This window comes from Oncorhynchus clarkii, chromosome 16 (assembly GCF_045791955.1).
Source record: "Oncorhynchus clarkii lewisi isolate Uvic-CL-2024 chromosome 16, UVic_Ocla_1.0, whole genome shotgun sequence".
Lineage (NCBI taxonomy): Eukaryota > Metazoa > Chordata > Actinopteri > Salmoniformes > Salmonidae > Oncorhynchus > Oncorhynchus clarkii.
This window is the reverse complement of record NC_092162.1, coordinates 7,453,183-7,473,041: the sequence shown is the minus strand read 5'-3', so window position 1 is coordinate 7,473,041 and position 19,859 is coordinate 7,453,183. Positions and strand designations below refer to the sequence as shown.

At 44.6% G+C, this 19,859-nt stretch overlaps 1 protein-coding gene across 1 annotated transcript in view; it reads right to left on the bottom strand.

Annotated features, from left to right (window-relative positions):
- Positions 1–4,039: 4,039 nt before the first annotated feature.
- LOC139367426 (glucagon-like peptide 2 receptor) overlaps positions 4,040–19,859 on the bottom strand; it is a 45,030-nt gene continuing 29,210 nt past the window's right edge. The window contains exons 2-13 of the mRNA XM_071105633.1: positions 16,605–16,719; positions 16,301–16,405; positions 16,004–16,125; positions 15,759–15,865; positions 15,228–15,384; positions 14,069–14,228; positions 13,904–13,964; positions 13,674–13,740; positions 5,074–5,162; positions 4,845–4,983; positions 4,589–4,630; positions 4,040–4,474 (exon numbers count right to left, since the gene is read on the bottom strand). Of these exons, the coding sequence (XP_070961734.1) occupies positions 4,106–4,474; positions 4,589–4,630; positions 4,845–4,983; positions 5,074–5,162; positions 13,674–13,740; positions 13,904–13,964; positions 14,069–14,228; positions 15,228–15,384; positions 15,759–15,865; positions 16,004–16,125; positions 16,301–16,405; positions 16,605–16,719 (1,533 nt within the window). The 3' untranslated portion in view covers positions 4,040–4,105. The remainder of the gene's footprint in view (positions 4,475–4,588; positions 4,631–4,844; positions 4,984–5,073; positions 5,163–13,673; positions 13,741–13,903; positions 13,965–14,068; positions 14,229–15,227; positions 15,385–15,758; positions 15,866–16,003; positions 16,126–16,300; positions 16,406–16,604; positions 16,720–19,859) is intronic.

Here is a 19,859-nt window from a genome sequence, read left to right as displayed (position 1 = left end):
ACCAGCAGCATAGTTACAGTCACCAATGCTCTGGGTAACATGAAAACATCCTAACCAGCTTTGCTAGGATGAGTTAAATGGTCAGAGTTTGGTTGGGGGCTAAAGCTTAAGAGGGTGTGAATGATGTTGAATGAGGTTAGACAAAGAAGAGCTCTCCAGTAGTTTTCTCAAAAGTGAGGTTATAAGTTTGTCAACTTTCAAAGCAGAATTACTTTCCCATTGTTCCTCAACTGCAGTGTATGATATACCATTGTCTAGCTCTGTGTCTCTGCTTTTATCATATGCAAAATGTTGCTACATAAGACCGAATCAAGGTGGTCGGTCACATATGTGGGAACTCCTTCAAGACTGTTGGAAAAGCATCCAGGTGAAGCTGGTTGAGAGAAATCCAAGAGTGTGCAAAGTTGTCATCAAGGTAAAGGGTGGCGACTTTGAAGAATCTAAAATCTAAAATATATTTGATTTGTTTAAAACTTTTTGGGGTTACTACATGATTTCATATGTGTTATTTCATAGGTTTGACGTCTTCACTTTTTATTATACAGTGTAGAAAATAGTAAAAATAAAGAAACACTTTTGACTGGTACTTTTGACTGGTACTGTGTGTGTTTTATGATTTAGCATTAACATCCTTGAACATCGCTCACATACACAATGATACACAAGGTACCACACAAAGAATCTGTACAAAGATACAACATCATTGTTATACTCAAGATGTGAACGTGGTCTGTCAAAGGACTTGTATCAGATGGAATGACTCCATCTACCGACGTTAAGGCTAATCTGAAGATGGTGCTGGCTAAAGCTAAAACTGGCGAGTGTAGAGAGTATAGAGATATTGTTATCCATGTCGGCACCAACGACGTTAGGATGAAACAGTCAGAGGTCACCAAGTGCAACATAGCTTCAGCGTGTAAATCAGCTAGAAAGATGTATCGGCATCGAGTAATTGTCTCTGGCCCCCTCCCAGTTAGGGGGAGTGATGAGCTCTACAGCAGAGTCTCACAACTCAATCGCTGGTTGAAAACTGTTTTCTGTCCCTTCCAAAAGATAGTCCCCGCAGCCGGACAACTTTCTCACGGTTTCTGGAAGGAAATGCTGTAGGAACGCTCAACCGGTGTCACTCATTCAGCCGACAGAAACTTTCAACCGGTTTTCCCCATTAAGCAGCAGGTCGGAGTCAGAGGCCGAGTCTTCTCTGGTCTCTACTCCATTTTATTACGTTTGCAATTGCAACAAATAATCTGCTCAGACCCCAACCAAGGAGCATCAAAAGTCGTGCTATAAATTCACAGACAACACAAAGATTCCTTGATGCCCTTCCAGACTCCCTCTGCCTACCCAAGGACGTCAGAGGACAAAAATCAGTTAACCACCTAACTGAGGAGCTCAATTTAAACTTGCGCAATACCCTAGATGCAGTTGCACCCCTAAAAACTAAAAACATTTCTCATAAGAAACTAGCTCCCTGGTATACAGAAAATACCCGAGCTCTGAAGCAAGCTTCCAGAAAATTGGAACGGAAATGGCGCCACACCAAACTGGAAGTCTCCCGACTAGCTTGGAAAGACAGTACTGTGCAGTACCGAAGAGCCCTCACTGCTGCCTGATCATCCTATTTTTCCAACTTAATTGAGGAAAATAAGAACAATCCGATATTTATTTTTGATACTGTCACAAAGCTAACTAAAAAGCAGCATTCCCCAAGTGAGGATGGCTTTCACTTCAGCAGTAATACATTCATGAACTTCTTTGAGGAAAATATCATGATTATTAGAAAGCATATTACGGACTCCTCATTAAATCTGCGTATTCCTTAAAAGCTCAGTTGTCCTGAGTCTGCACAACTCTGCCAGGACCTAGGATCAAGAAATACACTCAAGTGTTTTAGTACTATATCTCTTGACACAATGATGAAAATAATCATGGCCTCTAAACCTTCAAGCTGCAAACTGGACCCTATTCCAACTAAACTACTGAAAGATCTGCTTCCTGTGCTTGGCCCTCCTATGTTGAACATGATAAACGGCTCTCTATCCACCGGATGTGTACAAAACTCACTAAAAGTGGCAGAAATAAAGCCTCTCTTGAAAAAGACAAACCTTAACCCAGAAAATATAAAAAACTATCGGCCTATATCGAATCTTCCATTCCTCTCAATTTTTTTTGAAAAGGCTGTTGCGCAGCAACTCACTGCCTTCCTGAAGACAAACAATGTATACGAAATGCTTCAGTCTGGTTTTAGACCCCATCATAGCACTGAGACTGCACTTGTGAAGGTGGTAAATGACCTTTTAATGGCATCAGACCAAGGCTCTGCATCTGTCCTCGTGCTTGTAGACCTTAGTGCTGCTTTTGATACCATCGATCACCACATTCTTTTGGAGAGATTGGAAACCAAAATTGGTCTACACGGACAAGTTCTGGCCTGGTTTCGATCTTATCTGTAGGAAAGATATCATTTTTTCTCTGTGAATGGCTTGTCGTCTGACAAATCAACTGTAAATGTCGGTGTTCCTCAAGATTCCGTTTTAGGACCACTATTGTTTTCACTATATATTTTACCTCTTGGGGATGTCATTCGAAAACATAATATTAACTTTCACTGCTATGCGGATGACACACAGCTGTACATTTCAATGAAACATGGTGAAGCACCAAAATTGCCCTCGCTAGAAGCATGTGTTTCAGACATAAGGAAGTGGATGGCTGCAAACTTTCTACTTTTAAATTCGGACAAAACAAAGATGCTTGTTCTAGGTCCCAAGAAACAAATAGATCTTCTGTTGAATCTGACAATTAATCTTAATGGTTGTACAGTCGTCTCATATAAAACTGTGAAGGACCTCGGCGTTACTCTGTACCCTGATCTCTCTTTTGACGAACATATCAAGACTGTTTCAAGGACAGCTTTTTTCCATCTACGTAACATTGCAAAAACCAGACATTTTCTGTCCAAAAATGATGCAGAAAAATTAATCCAAGCTTTTGTTACTTCTAGGTTAGACTACTGCAATGATCTACTTTCCGGCTACCCAGATAAAGCACTAAATAAACTTCAGTTAGTGCTAAATACGGCTGCTAGAATCCTGTCTAGAACCAAAAAAATTGATCATATTACTCCAGTGCTAGCCTCCCTACACTGGCTTCGTGTTAAGGCAAGGGCTGATTTCAAGGTTTTACTGCTAACCTACAAAGCATTACATGGGCATGCTCCTACCTATCTCTCTGATTTGGTCCTGGCGTACATATCTACACATACGCTACAGTCACAAGACGCAGGCCTACTAATTGTCCCTAGAATTTCTAAGCAAACAGCTGGAAGCAGGGCTTTCTCCTATAGAGCTCAATTTTTATGGAATGGTCTGCCTACCCATGTGAGAGACGCAAACTCGGTCTCAACCTTGAAGTCTTTACTGAAGCCTCATCTCTTCAGTGGGTCATATGATTGAGTGTAGTCTGGCCCAGGAGTGTGAAGGTGAACGGAAAGGCTCTGGAGCAACGAACTGCCCTTGCTGTCTCTGCCTGGCCGGTTCCCCTCTTTCCACGGGGATTCTCTGCCTCTAACCATATTACAGGGGCTGAGTCACTGGCTCATGCCGTCCCTAGGACCATGCCTCAGGACTTCCTGGCATGATGACTCCTTGCTGTCTCCAGTCCACCTGGCCGTGCTGCTGCTCCAGTTTCAACTGGTCTGCCTGCGGCTATGGAATCCTGACCTGTTCACCGGACGTGCTACCTGTCCCAGACCTATTATTTGACCATGCTGGTCATTTACGAACATTTGAACATCTTGGCCATGTTCTGTTATAATCTCCACCCGGCACAGCCAGAAGAGGACTGGCCACCCCTCATAGCCTGGTTCCTCTCTAGGTTTCTTCCTAGGTTTTGGCCTTTCTAGGGAGTTTTTCCTAGCCAAGGTGCTTCAACACCTGCATTGCTTGCTGTTTGGGGTTTTAGGCTGGGTTTATGTACAGCACTTTGAGTTATCAGCTGATGTACGAAGGGCTATATAAATACATTTGATTTGATTAGATTTTTTTGATTTGATAAGGAAACGAGGCCCCGTAACAGTTCATAGCAGTCTGGAGAGAAAAGGAGGTCAGAACTCGCTCTCCTCCAGTATCTCCTCCATGGTCTCTCCCAGCGTCATCTCTCCGTCACTACCTGACAAACTCTTCCTGGTGTGGAACTCCAATCCTCCCATTTCTCTCCCCCTTCCTCTCCACCCTGCCACCGCCCCTCCTTCTCCCACTCCTCTGTCCCCCTGCCAGGCCACCTGCAGCAGGTGTGAGTGTGTGGCAGGCCCACCCTCCTCCTCCTCATATGATTTATTTTGATGGGAGCGTCGGCCTCTGGAGCACTTCCACAGGTGTTTGAGGGGCGCATCCCGGTAGTCAATACAGGGCGTGACCTGGAAGTGGTTCGTAAACCGGAAGAGCTGCCAGTGCTTCTTCAGCTCCGCCTGGAACTGGAGAAAATAGATTTATGTTGGTGTTTAATTGATTTATTATTTCCCATTATGATTTGTTAGCCTAACACTTAAGACTACAGTACATTTAACTGATAGTTTGTGGATAGCTACCTCTCCATTGGCGAAGCAGTACAGCAGAGAAACCAAGAATCCCTGAGAGAGAGGTATGACAGTGATTGGCATTACTCTACAGGCTCATTTTCCAATGCATTTTTTTATCAGGACTAATTTCTCCCACTAAATGTTGTTCTCAATGGGATCTGGGTGCTTTCTTTTCTATCCTCAACAGGAACATAAATCAATGGAAACATAAGAAAACATTGTTATGTTCTTGTTGTGACATGCGACCATTGTTCTCAGTTCTCACCTGGAAGGAGCTGAGGGTGAGGTTGATGACGTTCCTGGCATAGCGGGTGTTTCCCTCCACACACTCGTCAATCAGGAGAGTGAAAACCACCTCGTGGATTCCCAGTAAAGGGATCAGGACTAGTGTAGCCCTGGCCAAGCTTAGAGGAAAGGAAAGGCGTTACGGCATTCAGACAGTACTGGGGTTTTTACTCCTGTAACAGATCAGTCACCCTTTTGAGAAACAGTACCTGTATCTGTAGTCTGTGAATCTCACTTGGTCTGCTTTTAACTTTGAGAGCAGCAGCATTAGTATTTTGATGAATATGTAGAAAATGACCTGCAACACAAATCAATTAAAAACTGTTTCTGTAAAACAGTAAGATTGTCCAGATTTTTAGTCTGGTGTGTCAAAACGGTGTCTTTAAAGAACAGAAACCCCATGTTATTGTCATCAGTGCACCCTAACCATTCTGCCCTATAGATATGCTGATGACCACATATGACGACCACTACTCTGGCTGAAGTCTATGTCACTTGGTCTCTACTGACTACTGATCTACACTTTGTCTCTACTAACTACTGATCTTACAGACATCCCAAAATCAGTGTGAAATCAGTGAGAAATCACTGGAACGCTGAGGAGAACTGATGCCCCCAGTGTGTCAGTCTATATGGTTTGATGGATGATTTATCATTGTGTTACATTGTTAGGTATCAGTCCCCCTCCCCTGCCCATAGACGAGCACTGCACTCGTCCTGGAGAAGCTACCGGCGCAAAACGGTAGTGTTGAAGCGGATCCCGTTTGAGTTGCGTTGGTCATCTCACGGTCAGGAACATGGAAGGCTTCAATTTGTTAGTAGGCCTAAGACGCAGATGTCAGCAGCAGGATAAACTCCAATCACAGGTGAAGACTAGTTAGTTAGCTATCCTGTTGAAACAATCCGATTCACATAATCTACATACGTTATCAGCTGATAGCCCGCCCCTATTTGCTCTCTCTTTGAGCAGAAGGCTATAAGCTTGCTTGCAATGGGGTTTTGCAGAAAATAAAGGCCTATGCTAAAATATATATATATTAATAATAATAATGAAAAATAATCAATACACTGAGTATACCAAACATTAGGAACACCTTCCAGATATGGAGTTGCTCATAGAACAGCGTCAATTTGTTGGGACATGGACTATACAAGGTGTTGAATGCGTTCCACGTGGATGCTGGCTCATGTTGACTCCAATGCTTCCCACAGTTGTGTCAAGATGGCTGGATTTCCTTTGGGTGGTGGACCATTCTTGAAAAACCCAGCAGTGTTGCAGTTCTTGACAGCTGTACACCTGGCACCTACTACTATACCCCATTCAAAGGCACTTCAGTATTTTGTCTTGCCCATTGACAATCTGAATGACACACATACAAAATCCATATGTCAATTGGCTCAAGGCTTAAAAGTCCTTCTTTAACCTGTCTCCTCCCCTTCATCTACACTGATTGAAGTGGATTTAACAAGTGACATTAATAAGGGATCATTGCTTTCACCTGGATTCACCTGGTCAGTCTGTCTATTAAAACCTTCCCTAACCAGAAACCGTGGATTGATGACAGCATTCGCGCAAAACTGAAAGCACATACCACCGCATTTAATCATGGTACCACTGCATTTAATCATGGCAAGGCGACTGGAAACATGGCCGAATACAAATAGTGTAGTTATTCCCTCCGTAAGGCAATCAAACAAACAAAGCGTCAGTATAGAGACAAAGTGGAGTCGCAATTCAACGGCTCAAACAAGAGACGCATGTGGCAGGGTCTACAGTCAATCACGGATTACAAAAGGAAAACCAGCCCCGTTGCGGAGATCGACATCTTGCTCCCAGACAAATTAAGCAACTTCTTTGCGCGCTTTGAGGACAATACAGCGCCACTGACACGGCCTCTACCAAAGACTCTGGGCTCTCCTTCTCCGTGGCCAATATGAGTAAAACATTTCAACTTGTTAACCCTCGCAATGTTCCCGGCCCAGATGGCTTCCCAGTCCTCAGAACACACACAGACTAGCTGGTGTGTTTATGGACATATCCAATCAATCCCTATCCCAGTCTGCTGTCCCCAAATGCATCAAGATGGCCACCATTGTTCCTGTTCCCAAGAAAGCTAATGTAACTGAACTAAATGATTATCGCCATGTAGCACTCACTTCTATCATCATGAAGTGCTTTGATAGACTAGTCAAGGATCATATCACCTCCACCCTACCTGTCACCCTAGACCCACTCCAATTTGCTTACCGCCCCAATAGGTCCACAGACGATGCAATGGCCATCACACTGCCCTATCCCATCTGGACAAGAGGAATACTATGTAAGAATGCTGTTCATTGACGACAGCTCAGCATTCAACACCATAGTACCCTCCAAACTTATCATTAAGTTTTAGACCCTGGGTCTCGACCCCGTACTGTGCATCTGGGTCCTGGACTTCCTGACGGGCCGCCCCCAGGTGGTGAAGGTAGGAAACAATATCTCCACTCCGCTGATCCTCAACACTGGGGCCCCACAAGGGTGTGTTCTCAGCCCTCTCCTGTACTCCCTGTTCACCCAAGACTGCGTGGCCATGCACGCCTCCACCTCGATTGTCAAGTTTGCAGACAACACTACAGTGGTAGGCTTGATTACCAACAACGACGAGACAGCCTACAAGGAGGGGGTAAGGTCCCGCAGAGTGTGGTGTCAGGAAAATAACCTCTCATTCAATGTCAGCAAAACAAAAGAGATGATCGTGGACTTCAGGAAAAAGCAAAGGGAGCACCCCCCCTATCCACATTGACCAGACAGTAGTGGAGAAGGTGGAAAGTTTGAAGTTCCTCTGTGTACATATCACTGACAAACTGAAATGGTACACCCACACAGACAGTGTGGTGAAGAAGGCGCAACAGCCCCTCTTCAATCTCAGTAGGCTGAAAAAATGTGGCTTGTCACCGAAAACCCTCACTAACTTGTACAGGTGCACAATTGAGAGCATCCTGTTGGGCTGTATCACCGTCTGGTACGACAATTGCACCGCCCACAAGCGCAGGGCTCTCCAGAGGATGGTGCAATCTGCACAACGCATCACTGGGGGCAAATTACCTGCCCTCCAGGACACCTACAACACCCAATGTCACAGGAAAGCAAAAAAGATCATCAAGGACAATAACCACCCGAGCCACTACATGTTCACCACGCTACCATCCAGAAGGCAAGGTCAGTACAGGTGCATCAAAGCTGGGACAGACAGATTGAAAGGCAAACATTTTCACACACCTACTCATTTAATTAAGGGTTTTTCTTTATTTGTACTTTATTTGTTTTCTACATTGTAGAATAATAGTGGACATCAAAACTATGAAATAACACGTATGGAATCCTGTAGAAAGCTAAAAAGTGTTAAACAAATCTAAATATATTTTATATTTCAGATTCTTCAAAGTAGCCACCCTTTGCCTTGGATGACAGCTTCTCTCAACCAGCTTCATGAGGTAGTGACCCGGAATGCATTTCAAATAGCAGTTGTGCCTTGTTAAAAGTTCGTTTGTGGAATTTCTTTCCTTCTTAATGAGTTTGAAGGATAGCCCTATTTGGTAAAATACCATATTATGGCAAGAACAGCTCAAATGATCACGATTCAGGATATGTCCCAGATGCAGACAGAGGAAGCAGATAGTACGGTTCTCAGAATATTTATTATAACAAAGAGGCAGGTAAAGGGCAGGCTGAGGGCAGGCAGAGGTTCGTAGGCAGAGTCAATCAGGGACAGAACGGCAGGCAGGCTCAGGGTCAGGACAGGCAGAAAGGTCAAAATCAGGAAGACAAAAAAACAATACTGCAGAACAGGAGAAATTGGAAAACCGCTGATAAGACCTGAGAAAACAAGACGAAATGGCAACAGACAACTGTCTGTAAACAATTGTTCGAAAAATTACTTGTGGCATGCACAAAGTAGATGTCCTAACCGACTTGCTAAAACTATAGTTTGTTAACAAGAAATTTGTGGAGTGGTTGAACAAGTTTTAATGACTCCAATGTAAGTGTATGTAAACTTCCGACTTCAACTGTACCTGGTTGACCACCCCGGTCAATAACCCTCCCAGTCAACCAGGTACTGGAATCCCCTGCCCTGAGGTCAAACACTCAGGAGGTGCCTCACTGTGTATGCCAGATAGCCGCCGATAAGACGGGAGATAGGAGTGGGCCTGGAAACAGGAGAATAAAGGCTGTGAGACAGAGGTTTAATTCTAGACACATGGAAAGTGGAATGTATATGGAGGGTGCAGGGCAACAGAAGATGAACAGCAGTGTGGCTAAGGACTTTAGAGATGGGGAAAGGGCCAATTAAGCGGGATGAAAGCGAGAGACCAGTGGCCGAGCAGGGAAGGGGATTCAGGGCATACTCCACCCACACAAGTTTCTGGCTCCAGGTGGTGGGGTTGGCCGAGAAGAGGCACCAAGAGTTGTCTTCAGGCCCTGAATGGCATGCTCCAACTGGCCGTTAGATTGAGGACAAAACCCCGTGGACAGGCTGGCCGACGACCCAATGATGTTGCAGAAAGCGTTCCAGAATCGGCACGAGATATGAGGACCACAATCGGAGACTATGTTAACTGGAAGTCCATGGATTCAGAAGACTTACCATGAGTTGAGCCGTCTCCTTGGCTGAGGGTGACTTGGGAAGGGGGATGAAGTGGGCAGCTTTGGAAAACCTATCCACCATTGTAAGGATGGTGGTGTTGCCATCAGATGGAGAGAGACCAGTGACAAAGTTCAGGGATATATGGGACCAGGGGCGATGAGGAACAGGGAGTGTTTAAAGGAGGCCAGGCCGGAGCTTGCCGCAGAGTGTTATTCTGAGCACACACCATGCATGCGGCGATGAATGTCAGAAAACATAGTGGGCCACCAAAAACTTTGTCGGAGGAAGGCCAGGGTATGGGCGGGAGCCGGGGTGGCAGGTTAGATTAGAGTAATGAGCCCATTCCAGGACCAGGGACCAGACAGAATCCGGGACGAACAATCGTTTAGCCGGGCCCCTCGAGCCTAAACAGGAGGTAGGGAGGATGGTCTCTGGGTCAGACGGAGTAGCAGCGGAGCTATGCAAGCGAGAGAGGGCATCAGGCTTCACATTCTTGGACCCAGGGCGGTAGGAAATTGTGAAATTTAAACGAGTGAACAGAGCCCAACGAGCCTGCCTTGAATTGAGGCACTTGGCAGTGCAGAGATATTCCAGATTCTTATGGTCAGTCCACACTAGGAATGGATGTTCCGCCTTTTTTAGCAAGTGACTCCATTCCTCCAACGTCATAGTTCCTCTCCGCGGGATGGTTAAGGAAAACGCAGGGATACAGCTTTTGGTCCTGGGCAGAATGCTGGGACAGGACTGGCCACACTCCAACGTCCGAGGCGTTGACCTCCACCATGAACAGATGGGATGGGTCCGGATGGATTAAGATGGGGGCTGTAGTGAACCGATGCTTGAGATCTGAAAATGCCCGGTCAGCAGCTGGGGATCATGTGAACGGAACATTGGGTGAGGTGAGTGCAGAGAGGTGGGAAGCCAGGGTGCTGTAGACCCGTATGAAGCAGCGGTAGAAATTAGCATATCCTAGGAAACATTGCAGCTGCACTCTGGATGTGGTTTGGGGCCACTACACCACCGCTCTCACCTTGTCTGGATCCATCTGAATGTTTCCGGCAGCAATGACGTATGCCAGAAAGGAGATAGCAGAACGATGAAATTCTTACTTCTCCGCCTTGACAAACAACTTGTTCTCAAGTAGGCACTGCAGGACTTGTGTGATGTGGAGAACATGCTCCTGAACTGAACGGGAAAAGACAAGGATGTTGTCAAGGTAGACAAACACAAACCAGTTCAACATGTCACGGAGCACTCATTAATCAGAGCCTGGAACACTGCGGGAGTGTTGGTCAGTCCGAATGGCATAACCAGATACTTGTAGTGCCCGCTAGCTGTGTTAAAGGCTGTCTTCCATTCCTCTCCTTCCCTTATCCAAATCAGATGGTAGGCATTCCGAAGGTCCAACTTCGAGAATTCAGTCGCCCTGGAGAGGCTCGGAAGCTGAGGAGAGGAGTGGTAGCGGGTTGCGGTTCTTTACCGGCCCCAGTAGTCGATACACGGAAGCAGGGTTTTGTCCTTCCCAACAAAGAAGAACCCTGCACCAGCAGGGGAGGAAGAAGGACGAATGAACCCTGCCCCCAGAGAGTCCTCAATGTACCCTTCCATAGTCTTGATCTCCGGACCCGACAGAGATTAAAGCCGCCCCCGAGGCGGTGTAGTGCCAGGGAGGAGGTCAATGGCACAGTCATAGGGTTGATGCGGAGGAAGAGATGTGGTGCGGGCCTTGTTGAAAACCTCTCGGAGGTCTTGATACCCCGCAGGAATGGCAGAGAGAGGCGAGGCTTTATCCAAGTCCGCAGGAAGACAGCCAGGGGCGGGCCACGCCACCTTGAGGCAATGCACATGGCAAGACGGGCTCCAACCCATGATAGAACCCATAGCCCAGTCAATCAGGAGGTTGTGCCTCTGGAGCCACGACAATCCTTTCCCTACTGCGTTCCCATAGTTGACCATAGATCCTTATGGTCAAGAGAGTCGAGGTCCAAGGGCAGTTCCCAGGCTGCGAGCTCGTCCTTTATTCCTTCCGATAATCCATGATGGAACATGTCGAACAGGGATCCCGGGTTCCAGGCACTCTCTGCGGCTAACGTGTGAAAGTCTACTGTGTAGTCTGCCACACTATGGGAGTCTTGACGCAATTGAAGTAGCTTCTGCCTCTCTCCCAGACAACGGAGAGTCAAACACCTTCCTTACTTCTGCCACAAAATCCTACAGCCTACGGCGATTACTCACACATCGCCGTAGCCCAAGCGAGTGCCCTCTTGGACATCAGCATTATAAGATATGCTATCTTAGAATCGTCCAACGGAAACGAAGAGGGCTGCAGCTCAAAAATGAAGGAGCACTGGGAGAGAAACACCCAGCAGATTCCAGCATCCCCAGTGTAGCGCTTCAGAAGGGGAAGCGGGGTTCTCGGGAAGCCGGGGTAGGATAGGAAGAAGCACCGCTAGTAACGGGGTTACTGAGAGTCTGGGAGGCTTCCATTGTTGCTTCCTGCCTAATAGATAGTCTGCGGAATTGTTCCAACAATGCACTAATGGCATGGTCATGGTGTTCCGCCAAGGTGTGGAATCCTTCCACAAGATTATGTAGTAACTCTTCATGTCTTCCAATGGTGGCTCCTTGTGAAGAGAAAGTGTTGCAGAGATGGTCCAAATCTGCTGGATCAGTCATGACCACTTTGTACTATCACGACTCAGGATATGACCCAGGGAAGACTACTAAACAAAACTTGAGAACAGGAGAAATGGGCAAGATGCTGGTAAGACTTGACATAACAAGACAAACTGGCAACAGACAAACTGAAAACGCAGGTATAAATACCCAGGGGATACCGGATAAAAATAGGAGTCACCTGGTGGGTGGTGGAGACAAGCACAAGACAGGTGAAACAGATCAGGGTGTGACACAAATAAGCAAAGATAATCGACAGTCCATCATTACTTTAAGACATGAAGGTCAGTCAATGCGGAAAATTTCAAGAACTTTGAAAGTTTCTTCAAGTGCAGTCTCAAAAACCATCAAGCGCTATGATGAAACTGTCTCTCATCAGGACCGACACAGGAAAGGAAGACCCAGAGTTAACTTTGCTGCAGAGGATAAGTTCATTAGAGTTACCAGCCTCAGAAATCATCAATTAACTGCATTTCAGATTGGAGCAGACAAATCTCAACATCAACTGTTCAGAGGAGACTGCATGCATTGTCATGGTCAAATTGCTGCAAAGAAACCACTACTAAAGGACACCAATAATAAGAATAAATTTGCTTGGGGCAAGAAACATGTGCAATGGACATTAGACCGGTGGAAATCTGTCCTTTGGTCTGATGAGTCGAAATTTGAGATTTTTGGTTCCAACCGCGGTGGCTTTGTGAAATGCAGAGTGGGTAAATGGATGATCTCCGCATGTGTGGTTCCCACCGTGAAGCATGGAGGAGGAGGTGTGATGGTGTGGGGGTGCTTTGCTGGTGACACTGTCAGTGATTTATTTAGAATTCAAGGCACACTTAACCAGCATAGCTACAACAGCATTCTCCAGCGATATGCCATCCCATCTGGTTTGCGGTTAGTGGGACTATCATTTGTTTTTCAACAGGACCATGACCCAACACACCCCCAGGCTGTCAGATGAGCTGGTCCCCACAATCACCAGACCTCAACCCAATTGAGATGGTTTGGGATGAGTTGGACTGCAGAGTGATGGAAAAGCAGCCAACAAGTGCTCAGCATATGTGGGAACTCCTTCAAGACTGTTGGAAAAGCATTCCAGGTGAAGCTGGATAAGAGAATGCCAAGAGTGTGCAAAGCTGTCATCAAGGCAAAGGGTGGCTACTTTGAAGAATCAAAAATATAAAATATATTTTGATTTGTTTAATACTGTTTTTGTTACTACATGATTCCATATGTGTTATTTCATAGTTTTAATATATTCACTATTATTCTACAATGTAGAAATGAATAAAAATAAAGAAAAACCCTTGCATGAGTAGCTGTGTCAAACTTTTGACTGGTAATGTATATATACACACTCATTTGTGTATATATACAGTAAAAAAACCTGTTGACTTAATTTTCTTACATTCAAAGCTAATTAAGCCAAATGAGTGTGTATATATACAGTACCAGTCAAAAGTTTGGACACAGCTACTCGTGCACGGCCCTGGTTGGCTGCTACTCACCAACACAGATACAGTGATCGGACCTCTTATTATCCACCAGATCCATCTATCCTGATTGGCCCAGCACCTTAGGACAGAAGATTTTCAAACCAGATTTAGGCCTAGAGTATCAGCTTATAGCATAGACGTATTGGGTAAGTACACAGATCACTACTGATTGATTACTTTATGTGAAAAGCCAGAAATATCAGAAGTGTTGAAATGAGAGGAAATTCTCCCAAAATACTTACCCTTCATTTTCAAATAAAACTTTGGTAACTGTCCATGGCACCACAAACACGAATGGAGTACCTTTAGGAAGAACAAAGAGTATTTAGTTGCCGTAGTTGTTAATATATCTTCATTAGATCCTTAACCTAGCCAATGAACATGTCTTTGAAACATTAGAACCTGACCCCAGCCAATGAGCATGTATCTCTTGAGTAGCCGTCTCTTGGTGAGGACGGCGGTGAAGAGGAGAGTGTGGAGGAAGATGGCTTCAACAAGGAGCCAGAAGTAGTTACAGGCTACAAAATACTCCATGGACATCCGGGAGGCCTTACATACCACCGCTATCTACAGGAAGAGGAGAGACTATTCAATATTAGAAATGACACTGCCTTGTTAAATATATTACATTACACTGCCTTGTTAAATATATACATTACACTGCCTTGTTAAATATATACATTACACTGCCTTGTTAAATATATACATTACACTGCCTTGTTAAATATATACATTACACTGCCTTGTAAAATGTAAATTACACTACAGAAATACAGTGTAGACATTGTTAATGTTGTAAATGACTATTGTAGCTGGAAAAGGCAGATGTTTTTATGGAATATCTACATAGGTGTACAGAGGCCCATTATCAGCAACCATCACTCCTGTGTTCCAATGGCACGTTGTGTTAGCTAATCCAAGTTTATCATTTTAAAAGGCTAATTGATCATTAGAAAACCCTTTTGCAATTATGTTAGCAAAGCTGAAAACTGTTGTCCTGTTTAAATAAGCAATACAACTGGCCTTCTTTAGACTAGTTGAGTATCTGGAGCATCAGCATTTGTGGGTTTGAATACAGGCTCAAAATTGCCAGAAACAAAGACTTTCTTCTGAAACTCGTCAGTCTATTCTTGTTCTGAGTAATGAAGTCTATTCCATGTGAGATATTGCCAAGAAACTGAAGAACTCGTACAATGCTGTGTACTACACCCTTCACTATTTAATGAAACAGCCAGTTGAGGACTTGTGAGGCGTCTGTTTCTCAGACTAGACACTCTAATGTACTTGTCCTCTTGCTCAGTTGTGCACCAGGGCCTCTCACTCCTCTTTCTATTCTGTTTAGAGATAGTTTGCACTGTTCTGTGAAGGGAGTAGTACACATCGTTGTACGAGATCTTTAGTTTCTTGGCAATTTCTCGCATGGAATAGCCTTCATTTCTCAGAACAAGAATAGACTGACGAGTTTTAGAAGAAAGTTATTTTTTTCTGGCCATTTTGAGCTTATGTCATAAGAAATAAATATTCTGAAGGTAATTTCTAATTAAATTCTCTGCAGGAGATGAATACCACTGAGCTGGAGTATGAGTTCCACCCTGGGTCGTCAATGGGTAGCTTGGTGTACATGACATGTAAAACGATCTCCTTTATGAAAACGGCTATGGCTCTCATCATGAACGACACAAACAGATTCATGTGGATGTAGTTCCTCGTACAGTGGAGCTTCCTGGAAGAGACAGAGGTTGGCATTGACTCAAAACCTCCACTGACTATTTAGCGTGGAAGTTGATTATTTGTTATTATGTGATTAAGATAAGTGCCCAGTACATAGGCAATCCAACGTAGTTGTTCTAATGTCATTTATAGTGATCGACAACATCTGTGATCTTGTTATTCTACCTCCCCTGATATCCGTTACATATTATACACTGACATTGAACACTGACTGGTGGGTTTCAATCGATGCCGTGACTAAGGAGAATGTCATTCATTTGCAATCATGTCATCACCCAACCATAGTAGAATTCATCATATAACCATCATCAACATGTGTCTAAGCTGTTGATGCTGACCGCTTGACGCTGACCCCTTGACACTGACCTGAGAATGCCCATGAGGAGAGTGGCCAGAGAGAGGGAGAAGAGGGACAGACCGTAGCCGACGATGGAGATAACCCTCAGTGCTCCTTGGCGAAACACCTCATTCTCCTGGAAAACAACAGACAAACAAAAGTAAAAGAGGTGACCTTTGACCTCGATGGAACATTCTGCTTTTTATCTGGATTTATGTTTGACAATTCGGTTACAAGGCCTTTTCCAAAGGTTTCCTCACAGCCTTTCCCTCACCTCGGCTTCAAAGAAATGTTTCTCATCGCATTCTCTCTGGTCCCGCCAGGCCTCCGAAGAATTCTCCTGGAGTCGCCAGCTCCCATTGGACAGACACTGCCTGTACACACTCCTGGAGTCATCTGGGTCAGGAAAAGAAGAGGAACCAATAGATTGGTTATGGATGTGCTCACGAGCTAACCATGTTGGAAGATACGTTTAACTTTCTACTTTGGTAGAAATGGTATTATGTCATGTTGTGCCATCACGTGACATAATGGATATGGAACGTGTGTGAGACGAAGCCTGGAGACTCACCCTCTGTGACCCAGGGGAGGTAAGAAGGACAGGGCACTGACACGTTACCAGGAGCTGAGTGGGGCCAACACACAAATAGGTCAACCGTCCCGTTACAGTAGGTTCCTGAAAGGACAAACAAGGACAGAGTAAAGAGGCAAACTGAAAAGTACATGATAAAAAAAGTGCTACTTCAAATTCATTTCCATACAGATTAATTGCAGGACTGACAGTCTGGCTGCAGTACAATTACAATACACATTGTAGCAGAAACATGCTACAATGATACGTGCAAGTGGCCAGGGCCAAAAACAAAACTGCTCACCAGTTCCTGAGAAGTAGCTTTCTGCTAAAATCCTGGTGCAGTTCTCCCTATATTCATTCCTTTTAGAGATCAACTCCTTAAGCGTCAGCTTCATGGCATCAGCTAATGGGGGATCCTAATGAAAATACAACACAATCAATCACAGAACCACCACCTTTCATGTCAAATAAGAAAATCCCAAAAGAATAGTCCATGATAAACGATTAATGTTTACCACCCCAGGGCCCCAACAATGTGTCAGGAAGACAGAGGGGTATGTGGTTGGAGTGAGAGTCCACAAGATGGCAGTGTTTGAGTAGAATTCACGCTGAGGTATCTAACTGCTCAACCTCAATCGTCTTAGGAGTCTGTTTAGGCAATTTCACAAGCCTAGGGCTCAATTCAATCCGTGTCGCCGAATTTCAGCGCTATCTCGCAATTGAAATGTACAGGTAATTTCCGATTGAGCTGCAACAACAACATATCCAGGGTGAAAAGGTCCCTTGCAGACATTTTTATCTCAATATCAAATTATTTCTGGGTAAAAATTAAGTACCTTACTGTGATTGTAAAAACAAAAAAAGCTTCTTGGCAAAGACAAATCATTTTGCCAGGACTGTCTGTCTGGGAGTGGTCTGAATGGGGAGGGATAGCTGTTATTGGCAGAGAGGTTTGAAACTTTTATTATTGGTCTATCACCTAATTTATCACCTGGTGACCTAAACTCCACCCCTCGAAAACAGGATACAATGAATTCAGGCGGTCTTTTCAAACAGCTCTTACAATAAAAAGTAATGATTATAATTTTCACAATTTCACAGTATAATTCCAACCTCAGTGTGGAAATGTATATAAAACACAGGAAATCATGTTTTTCATAAGTAGTTTCATTGCACATGAGCTGTCGTTGCCATGGCAACCACCCCAAACTGTAAAGCAACAGAGATGGGAAATTAGCATTGCGTTTGTGTGCTCCTTCAGATGCTACATCCATCTGATTCAGGTCACATGTAAAACTATGTGTGGACAGTCAGAAAAAAAAGATTAGAAATGAAAAGGAAATCAGATTTGGGTTCTTACCTGCATTTTCATGATCTTGGTCCAAAACTTAAGATATCTTTACACATGCTTGGGCAGTGTCCTTTTTACCCCCTTTTTCTCCCAGATTTCGTTATTATGATTTTGTCTCATCGCTGCAACTCCCCAACTGGCTTGGGAGAGGCGAACGTGGAGTCATGCGTCCTCCGAAACATGACCCGCCAAGCCCCGTTTCTTAACATCCGCTAGCTTAACCCAGAAGCCAGCTGCACCAATGTGTCGAAAGAAAAACACAGTTCAACTGATGACCGAAGTCAGCCTGCTGGCACCAGGCACACCACAAGGAGTCGCTAGAGTGCGATGAGCCAAGTAAAGCACACCCCGACCAGACCCTCCACTAACTACGACAAAGCTGGGCCAATTATGCATCGAACTCCAGGCTGTAGTGACGCCGCAACACTGCGATGCAGTGCCTTGGACTACTGCGCCACTCGAGAGGCCCGACCTTCTTTTCTAATTCTAGTGAAAGACCAACCCGTCTCTTCTGATTATAGTGACAGACCAACCCATTTCTTCTGATTCTAGTGAAAGACCAAACCTTCTCTTCTGATTCTAGTTACAGACCAACCCTTCGGATTCTAGTGACATACCAATCTTTCTAATTCAAGTGACAAGCCAAACCTTCTTTTACGATTCCAGTGACATACCAACCTTTCTCCTCTAATTCTAATGACAGACCAACCCTTCTAATTCTAATGGCATACCAACCCTTCTCTTCTGATTCTAATGACATATCCACTCTTCTCCTCTGATTCTAGTGACAGATCAACCCACCGCTTCTGATTCTGGAGACAGACCGACCCTTCTGATTCTAGTGACTTACCAACCCTTCTGATTCTAGGAATTGACCAACCCTTCTGATCCTAGTGACAGACCAACCCTTCTGATTCTATTGACAGACCAACCCTTCTCTTCTGATTCTAATGACAGACCAACCCTTCTGATTCTATTGAAATACCAACCCTTCTCTTCTGATTCTGGTGACAGACCAACCCTCCTCTTCTGATTCTAGAGACAAACCAAACCTTCCGATTCCAGTGACATGCCAACTCTTCTCATCTGATTCTAGTGACAGACCAACCCTCCTCTTCTGATTCTAGTGACAGACCAACTCTTCTCATCTGATTCTAGTGACAGACCAACCCTCCTCTTCTGATTCTAGAGACAAACCAAACCTTCCGATTCTAATGACAGACCAACCCTTCTCTTCCAATTCGAGTGACTTACCAACCCTTCTGATTCTAGTGACAGACCAACCCTCCTCTTCTGATTCTAGAGACAAATCAAAAGTTCAGATTCAAATGACATACCAGCTCTTCTCATCTGATTCTAGTGACTTACCAACCCTTCTGATCCTAGTGACAGACCAACCCTTCTGATTCTAGTGACTTACCAACCCTTCTGATCCTAGTGACATACCAACCCTTCTGATTCTAGTGACTTACCAACCCTTCTGATTCTAGTGACTTACCAACCCTTCTGATCCTAGTGACAGACCAACCCTTCTGATCCTAGTGACAGACCAACCCTTCTGATTCTAGTGGCATACTAATCCTTCTCTTCTGATTCTAGTGACAGACCAACCCCTCTGATTCTAGTGGCATACTAATCCTTCTCTTCTGATACTAGTGACAGACCGACCCTTCTGATCCTAGTGACAGACCAACCCTTCTGATTCTAGTGGATACTAATCCTTCTCTTCTGATTCTAGTGACAGACCAACCCCTCTGATCCAAGTGACATACCAACCCTTCTGATTCTAGTGCCATACCAACACTTCCAACCCTTCTCTTCTGATACTAGTGACAGGCCAACCCTTCTGATTCTAGTGACAGACCAACCCTTTGGATTCTAGTAATATACTAACCCTACTGATTCTAGTGCCATACCAACTCTTCTCTTCTGATACTAGTGACAGACCAACCCTTCTCTTCTGATTCTAGTGACAGGCCAACCCTTCTGATTCTAGTGACAGACCAACCCTTTGGATTCTAGTAATATACTAACCCTACTGATTCTAGTGCCATACCAACTCTTCTCTTCTGATTCTAGTGACAGACCAACCCTTCTGATCTGACTCTAGTGACAGACCAACCCTTCTCTTCCAATTCTAGTGACAGATTAAACAGTCTCTTTTGATTCTAGTGACAGACCAACCATTCTGATTATAGCAACAGA